Source organism: Phoca vitulina, unplaced genomic scaffold (genome assembly GCF_004348235.1).
Source record: "Phoca vitulina isolate PV1807 unplaced genomic scaffold, GSC_HSeal_1.0 scaffold70, whole genome shotgun sequence".
NCBI lineage: Eukaryota > Metazoa > Chordata > Mammalia > Carnivora > Phocidae > Phoca > Phoca vitulina.
The window spans coordinates 7,503,297-7,512,455 of record NW_022589773.1 but is presented as its reverse complement, the minus strand read 5'-3'; the positions used below and the strand labels follow the sequence as shown (position 1 = coordinate 7,512,455).

At 41.9% G+C, this 9,159-nt stretch overlaps 1 protein-coding gene across 3 annotated transcripts; it reads left to right on the top strand.

The window, feature by feature from the left end:
- Positions 1 to 3,655: 3,655 nt before the first annotated feature.
- On the top strand, positions 3,656 to 8,896 carry LOC116624781 (cathepsin L1). Of its 3 annotated transcripts, none has more exons than XM_032392954.1 (8): positions 3,656 to 3,921; positions 4,949 to 5,085; positions 5,385 to 5,507; positions 5,607 to 5,753; positions 5,895 to 6,119; positions 6,784 to 6,949; positions 7,603 to 7,720; positions 8,505 to 8,896. In XM_032392954.1, exons 2-8 carry the CDS (start codon positions 4,960 to 4,962, stop codon positions 8,602 to 8,604), a joined length of 1,005 nt encoding a protein of 334 aa, XP_032248845.1. In that variant the 5' UTR covers positions 3,656 to 3,921; positions 4,949 to 4,959; the 3' UTR covers positions 8,605 to 8,896. The 3 variants fall into 3 exon arrangements, with proteins under 3 accessions (XP_032248845.1, XP_032248847.1, XP_032248846.1); XM_032392956.1 differs by having other exon boundaries at positions 3,656 to 3,933; XM_032392955.1 differs by having other exon boundaries at positions 3,658 to 3,763.
- The last annotated feature ends 263 nt before the right edge of the window (positions 8,897 to 9,159 follow it).

Below are 9,159 nucleotides of genomic sequence, written 5' to 3'. Positions count from 1 at the left end.
TTGTGTTCCTGCTCTCGCTGTCTCTCTATCAAATAAATAAATAAAAACCTTAAAAAAAAAGAATAATTATCTTAAAAAAAAAAAGAAACTGATACATCTTGTTTCATGAAAAGACTGTTTTTTTTTCAGATTTGAGGAAAAGATCCTCTGGCAACCAAAGGAGAGTTTGTGGATTATAGTCTTGGTGGTGGGGAAAATCCCACAAGGTCAGCTCTTTTGTTACCCACTACATCAAGATGCTTTGCCATAATCTCATTTCAATGATATTGGTCATGGCTGTGCTCATATGCTGTAAAATCAAGATTATTGTAGTTAATCTCAGATTTTAAAATGGAAAGGCTGAGCTTCAGTAAAGCTGTTAGTGAAGTTACAAACAGCATGTGTCTAAGTAAATACACAAACTACACCAGGAGAGGACAATGAACACAAAGGAAAAGTTTAATTAATTCTTGTTAATTGATTTACTTAAGGAATTGGCTATTTAATCGTATAGGAAAGACAAGGTTACAGTAGCTCAAAAAAAAAAAAAAAAAGAAAAATTATTTCAAAAGTGGCTTCATATGAACATGTAATCATAAACAGGCTTTTTCATAAAATTATAAATTATAATAAATCATTTTACAAATGGACAGTTGTCTGGACAATGTTTTTAAAAATAAATCTTGGCTCATTGAATTGAAACAAATTGGAGAGGTTGTTATTTTGGGGAGAGGTGTTAAGTGGCCCCAGGGTCTTGAATAACATTACTTTGGATTTGCTCATTGCCCCGTTGTTTAAAACTTCCAGAGATGAGGTAAAGAATTATATCCACTGGTGAGCCAAAGAAATCTAGACAGGCACATGAGAATATACTTTTACAGAGACTGCATTTTAAATAAGAATTGGGAAATTCTGACAACTGAATTTTATCAAAGGCAGAGCTAAGTCTTGGTTGCTTGACTAAAATGTGACTATTTTAATATTAGCACCCATCTAAGTTATTTTGCAAAAGAATAGCAATAGAAGAAAAGGAACACAATGGTTAGTAATACACATTTTTGTAATGCATTCTTTAACAGATTATGTATAAGCACAGGTTATGAGTTGGAGCAGTATCTTCCACTCTCTTGCTTAAATGGCTTTCTCCTATACTTCTCCCAAATTTAGATTTTTCTTGATTTAATTTTAGGTTTTGAGCATATTTGCAATAGAGACCATTTTATCCTCCATTGATTTTGTATCACATTCCAACAAGCAAAGGTGATGCCGTTCTTTGGAGCCGCACCTGGCAGGCAGCCTCCCGCCAGACTATTGCCTAAGGTGTAGACATTCACACCGTAGCAGGTTTTTCCACCCTGTGCAATCTTATGGAGCTGTGACCCCAGGGCAGCTGTAAAACCCACGTACTAGAATAATTTAGATTTCTTGTGATTGACTGAGTAAACAAGCAAACAATGGCCATACTTTACATGACAAAGAACTCTGACCCACAAAAGAAACCTCTCAGGCAACCTCTCAGGACTTGCTGAATGGCTATCAATTTATCTTTGCCTCCACTTCCAACCCAGGACAAACCAGAGAAATCCAAATATTCTCCCCAAACCAATCACATAAATGAGGTTCCATTTCTAGTTATTCATCCTCCAGCTTCCCCATGACAACAGCCTCTTACAGAAGCCTACCTCTTTTTTCATAATTAAAGCTTTTCCTCACTCTGTTTTTGAATTGTCTCCTTTTTGTATCATGTGGGTGGTCTTCATTTATTTCCACATGTGGATAACACTTGTATGGACCACCATGATTACTTTTTTTTTTTTTAAGGATAAAACAAAAACCCAAAGTCCAGCCATATGCAGTACACTTTCGTAACCACCTGAGAACTTTGGGCCCTAGCTGTGTGTGAGATGAAAAGGACTCTACTTTTCAAAGGACATAAAATGAAATTTGTAAGAAGTTGACTTTTAAAAATATTTGTCTGATTTTGCTTCTATGAAGATTATCAATTTAATTTTAACTAAGTACAAATTGACATGCACTATGACTCCATTTCTGTAAAAAGAAAAAAAAAAAAATATATATATATATATATATAAAGATATCCTTAGAAAAGAGGAGGGAGAGGACAGGGGTGTTCATTTTCCAAAATAAACTTTCTACAATGAGTGTTTCTTAGGCAATTAAAAAAAGAAAATTTTAGAAACATTTCTGAATTAATTTCCTTACATCTCTACATACAGTTGACCCTTGAAAAACACAGGTTTGAAATGTGGAATTCAGTTACATCCAAATTTTTTTTGATAAATACCCTAGGATACTGTAAATTTATTTTCTCTTCATTATGATTGTCTTAGTAACATTTTCTTTTTTCTAGCTTATGATAAGAATACATTATATAATACACACAACATACAATATATGTGTTAGTCCACTGTCTATGTCATTGGTAAGGCTCCTGGCCAACAGTAGGCTATTAGTAGTTAAGGTTTTGGCCATTCAAAAGTTTATAATGCAGATTTTCAACTGTGTGGGGAGTCGTTGCCCCTAACAACCACAGTGTTCAAGGGTCAACTGTATATATATTTGTTCTCCAACTAAAACACTTCTTCCAACTGCATAACCTAAACCCTGACATTAAGTGTTATTAATTCCTTATAGCTCAAGAGAAGCACTGGGTACTGAGAAAGACCTAACAATCAATCCCTAATGTAGAGTGTAGGAAAATATGTTTCCACCCTTCTCAGCCGCTTTTCTCCTTTTTATTAAACCAAATTTTTCTATAGATAATTTGTTTCTGTTGGTTTTGAGAAAGGCTTGAGAGGGAAGAAGGGGGAGAAACAGGACAGAAGTATTACAAAATGCCACGTCTGTACACCCATCCAGTCTGTCCCCTTTCCTTCTAAGGATTTGGGTCTTGCCCATCGCGTCCCGTATTTGGGGGATTTCCAGTCCACTCCAGATTCTTCCCAAACCCAGAGGGATCCCATCCTGCATCCTCCACCCGCCCCACCTTTGCTTGGAATAAACAGGAACCACTAGACTAGATTATATTGTTCTCAAACCTACGGGAGATTTTTTTTTTTTTCCTAGAAAGAATTCTTTTTTTTTAAGATTTTATTTATTTATTCATAAGAGACAGAGAGAGAGAGAGAGAGAGAGAGAGAGAGAGAGAGGGAGAGAGAGAGAGAGAGATAGAGGGGCAGAGGGAGAAGCAGGCTCCCCGCTGAGCAGGGAGCCCGATGCGGGACTCGATCCCCGGACTCTGGGATCATGACCCGAGCCAAAGGCAGATGCTTAACCATCTGAGCCACCCAGGCGCCGAAACCTATGGGAGATTTTAACCAAAAACTCCAGAACTAAAGGACAAGCAGAGCGATGCTGAAAACTCATTTGGGGCTCCCTGTAAGCTTCCTTTCGTGAACCACCCGCCGACCTCCTGAATTCGGGGTAATGACTTGATCTGGGTCCCCAGGTTGGCTCCCTACCCCGCCGCCTTGCCCCCCTCAGCGCTATCCCCACGCCCACTGAAGCAGGCCCTAGCGGCCCTGGGACAAGTTGAGACCGAGCCGCGTCACGCGCTGGGAGTCCCACACCTGGAGGCCCTGCCCACAGGCCAGCGCAGCCAATCGCCGCGCGGGCAGGCGGTAAGGGCGGTGCCGAGCGGGCAGAATTCCAGAGACCTTAAAGGCTGAGTCAGTAGCAACTGGGCCAGAATCCCAGGCCTCGGCGATCTTGGAAGGGCAGCGTGCGTCTGTGGAGTGCGCCTGCGCAGCTGTGGACGCCGCAGGTCAGCGTCTCAGTCTGGGGGCCGCCAGCGCCTCGGGGACAGGGACTAAAGGAGGGGATCCACCCCGGGGCTCGGGCGAGGGGCGGGTGCGACCCGCGGGAATAAGAGCATCTGCTTGCCTGGAGTTGATGAGGCTGAGTCGGCGCCGCTTGGATCCTGTAAGCGTTGAGGTGGGAAGTCGGGGGAGGACGGTTTGGGGAACGCAGGGCGGCGTTGAGACCACCGGGAGGTCCTAGGCTGTTGAGACCACCGGGAGGTCCTAGGCTGTGCAGCCTCTGGGCCGTGGCGGGCACAGGTCCGGTAGCTGGGCCGCCGCGGGACCCGGCCTGGCTAAGGAGGTACACGGCAGCCTGACCTACGCACTGGCTGCGGGGCCCGGCACTCCTTGCGCCGCCGTCCATCAACATCCTCTGGAAGCTGAGGGCGGCGAGCGGGGTGGAGAGCCCCCCGGCCCGGCCCGGCCCCACCTGCCGCGCAGCTCTTGGCCCCGCCTGGGACCGTGCTCTGAGCCCCGGCAGAGCCTGGCCCTGTCCGGGTCGGGAACTGGGGGCTCGGGACTCCCTCGTGCCTGGTGACCACGTCTTCGATTTGGGGGAGTGAATGGGAGTGTTGGCGGCAGACGCCAAATGTGGGGACAACGGAGCACTGGGTGCACTCCTGCCCAACTTCTGGGAAGGCCTTTCAGAAAGTTTTCAATTCAAGAACCGGAGGTTCGAAGGCCTCTCTCACGCCATGCTGTACATTAGTCTAGAAGAAAAGTGTGAGGTGGCTACCTAAGTCCTGGGGGGTCTCTGCCCCTACTTGGGTTCAGGTGTCCTATAAATAAGATTTCCTGGGTCACCTCGGTATTTTCAGTGAATAACTTGGACTAACAGTTTTAGTTGCCTTAAGATTCTGAGACCCCTATCAAAACCTAAATTGTCATTGCACTCTTACAATGAAGTCAGTTTCAATTCCTACAGCACTTGTCAGCCTGTTTTTCAGTTGATGGCTGAATCCTACTACCTCCACTGTTCTAAGTCCTTGGCCTGTTTTCTCCAGCCACATGCATAGCCTTCTTCACAGACCTGTAAATATTTGGGAAGATGATTTAAGTGTTTTTACTCCACATCATCTCAGGACAAAATAGGATGGCTTTTTTAAAGGATCGGTCTCATTGAATATTCATTTCATTTTCCTTACTAGGTTTTTGAAGCATGAATCCTTCATTCTTCCTGGCTGCCCTTTGCTTGGGAATAGCCGCAGCAGCTCCAAAACTCGATCAGAGCTTAGATGCACACTGGTCCCAGTGGAAGGCGGCGCACAGGAAATTATATGGCATGGTTGGTAACCTATGAAACTGTCCAGAGAGAGCCCAAGAGAAAGGCCCTCGCTGTTGGGAGTTTATAGGTAGAGTTGCATCTAGAGGTCAGCTTTTACCAAGGCAAAACTTCATGGCACCCATTATTGAGTACAATATGGGCATAATTCCCATATTGTATGGTTGTTGGAGAACAGCTCCAACAGAAATATAAAGCCATCCCTGGCTATGGTTTTTCTCCCTATCTGTCTGCAAATCCACTTGGTGAGGATGGGCTCAGTTTTAAGTAGAAGTAAAGGTAAGTTATATATTTGCCTCTAGAATGAAGAAGGATGGAAGAGAGCAGTGTGGGAGAAGAATATGAAAATGATTGAACTGCATAATCGGGAATATAGCCAAGGGAAACATGGCTTCACAATGGCAATGAATGCCTTTGGTGACATGGTGAGTGTGGCATGGATTGCTGAACGTTTTGTGCATTCTCTCTGTACTTCAGCAGAATAACTTCTTGTTTTTTCAACATTTTACTTACTTTTCCTTAAGACCAATGAAGAATTCAGGCAGGTGATGAATGGCTTTCGAAACCAGAAACACAGGAAAGGGAAAGTGTTCCAAGAACCTCTCTTTGCTGCGATCCCCAAATCTGTGGACTGGACTCTGAAAGGCTATGTAACTCCTGTGAAGAATCAGGTATGATAATATTTAGCAGATCTCCTTCTAGTGTCCTTGCTTTGGTAGACTGGAGTGACATCAATTTGCTTTTTTGTTTTAAGAATATTCAGGTATGTGGGCTTTTGTTGTCTTGTAAACTGATAACTTTTTTACTTTCAGGGTCAATGTGGTTCTTGTTGGGCTTTTAGTGCAACTGGTGCTCTTGAAGGACAGATGTTCCGGAAAACTGGCAAACTCGTGTCACTGAGTGAGCAGAACCTGGTGGACTGCTCTCGGTCTCAGGGCAATGAGGGCTGCAGCGGTGGCCTGATGGATTATGCCTTCCAATATGTTAAGGACAACGGAGGCCTGGACTCAGAGGAATCCTATCCCTATCTTGCAAGGGTAAATGGAGTTCCTTATCTTGTTATTCCAGTCCTGCTTTTGAAAGTTGAACTGAACCAAAGATAACAGGCACTTTATTCAGTATTCACATTTTAGATGCAAACTGACGGAAGTGCCACTATAAATTGTCAGCCTTTTGCACAGGTTCTCTGAATAGATGGTTAGCATATAGCTGTTCTTCTGTGTAACTTGGAGACCTTAACATACCATTCTGGACATAATGCAAATTTCTCCATAGTGGAAAAAAAATTTTTTTTAAGATTTTATTTATTTACCAGAGAGAGAAAGAGAGAGAGCACACACAAACAGGGGGAGTGGGAAAGGGAGAAGCAGGCTCCCGCTAAGCAAGGAACCCGACGCGGGACTCGATCCCAGGACTCCGGGATCATGACCCGAGCTTCCGAAGGTAGACGCTTAATGGACTGAGCCACCCAGGTGTCCCATAGTGAAAAATTTCTTATGGACAAGTAGACTTGGGTTTCACTGAAGAAACATCTGCTGATTTTTCAATTTCAAATCAACCGGCAGCATTTTGCAGTTGACTTAAAACAGTTGACTTGGAAATCATTAAGCGGCAAACTGCTGAGTCTTGAGGTCCTAGAACTCATGTTCCCCAGGAGCTAGATGGTAGTGATCAAGTTTCTTTCCCATTTACCTTTGAAAGGACACAGATACCTGTAACTACAGGCCTGAGTGTTCTGCTGCCAATGACACGGGCTTCGTGGACATCCCTCAACGGGAGAAGGCCCTTATGAAGGCGGTGGCGACCGTAGGACCCATCTCTGTTGCTATCGATGCAGGCCATCAGTCGTTCCAGTTCTATAAATCAGGTAGGTGGTTATGTTTTTATTGTAGAAGTTCAGGCAGGCAGAATTGGAAAACTACCACCATGATTGACTTTTTGGTTTGGAGTCCTGCTTTCCAAAACTGTAGAATTTTGAGTGTGCATTTAATATAGTGATGTTTCCATTTGACATACTTCAGGCATTTTCACATGACAAACTCTTCCTAAATAGTTTTAAATGACTTTGTAATTCTGTAAATACAAATAATTGACGTAACTACTGTCCAGTTGTTGGACCTTTTTTCTCAAAAATGTTTGCTATAGAACTACAAAGAATGCTGTGGCTCAAGTGTTAACTTTGTTTTGTGCTGTTTCCTTTTAGGAATAGAAAGGATTATGCTAAATAATAGGAGTGGCTAAATCACCTTAGCTTTGGTAACTAGATCTTATTATTGGAAATCTTTGTGTTTTTTCAAGTAGAAAATATTTTGGATTTAATTTTGTTGATTGCTAGTGAGTTGAGTTTGACTTTTCCTTTTTATGAGCTATGACAATTTTTTGATGAATAAGCATTATTTGGAATTTGTTTATGACATTTAATTGAATTTTGAGATGTCTCTCTTACCTGTGGTAGATAGGGTGACTTACTGTCATGTCACTTGGAGCTCCTTACCCTGACATTGAATTTTACTCTCCTAGGCATTTATTTTGACCCAGAGTGCAGCAGCAAAGACCTCGATCATGGTGTTCTGGTGGTTGGCTATGGCTATGAAGGAACAGATTCAAATAACAATAAATTTTGGATTGTCAAGAACAGGTATAAAACTCCAAATGTTATATATATTAAATTGAAAAGGGCATGCTTGTTTGGAATCAGTATTTGATTTCAAGCCCAAAAAAGCTCAACTTTGAAATCCCAAAAACCTTTCTCCTACTTAAGAGTGAACACTCTGATATTTTTATAAAGGTAAAACGTGCTGTTTTTTTTTAATGTACTGATGTTTGATTACAAGATTCTGTAGCAAGCTTGTTGGAATTATTATGTATTTGTAACATTGCAATTCTAAATTCTGAAATTTTTTTTTTTATTAAGAAATACATCTGGCCCTAAAGAGTTTCAGATAAGGATTTTGCACCCTTATAGGGTTAAGGGCTGATTTCCTTTTTCTGTGTCCAGTTTTTCAACAAGGTAGACTGAGTACAAATAACTGCTGACTCTTTAAGTTGGAAAGATTTTCCAAGAGTCCAGTGGGCTCTGTGCATCCTTCCTGTTAGCATTCGTGGCCCTGCTGTCTTATGCTGCTTCCCAACTCTCCGAGGCTTTGAGGGTTGTCAGGATCAATTTTCACCACTCAGGTTCTTTGAGATGAGGTATAAGATAGTCTGTAGAAACAGACTGGTACATTGGAATCCTAGCTGTGCCTCAGTTTCCTATCTTAAAAAGTTAAGGACTCATGGGAATTAATGTATTTATAAGTAAGAGCACTTAGAATAGTGCCTGATAAGTGGAAAGTCCTATCTTAAGTATTAGCTATTATTATTAATGAAGTTAATGTGTACTTGATTCTTTGTATAAAACAGAAAATATGCTCTTCTTTCAGTTGGGGGCCAGAATGGGGCTGTAATGGCTATGTAAAAATGGCCAAAGACCAGGACAACCACTGTGGAATTGCCACAGCAGCGAGCTATCCCACTGTGTGAGCTGATGGACCAGGAGATGAGAGGACTTGGGGACAGCAATCTGGAGGAATTTTATCTTAAAACTGACCAAACCCTTATTGTGTAAGATGACACTTGAATCATTGAGGATCCGAGTTGTGATTTGAATTCTGTGACATTTTTATAAGGGTACAGCATTACCACTACTTTAATTACTGTTTTAAATAGCTTTATAATGTTGACAACTCATTACTTCTAAGACTTTGGAATTTTCATTTTTTTCAAAGGATATATAAAACTTTACCTTTTAAAATAAAGTTTAATTCAATATGTAGAGGTGGAACTTCTCTGTTTTCAATGCATTAACTTTTTGTGTAGTTGGGAAATAACTGGGTTATAAAGACATAACTGAATATGCCAATGGTACATTAGGAGGACACTGGGTGCCCCTCAGGAACTTCGAGTTATAAATATGCAGATTTTATGTCAGCTGTCCATTGGCTGTGTTGACCCAACCCTTGTATCTGGCAAAATATGACAATCTGGGAGGACAAAGGTAAAGTGTTTCAATAAAGTTAATAGTTTAACGATTCACTC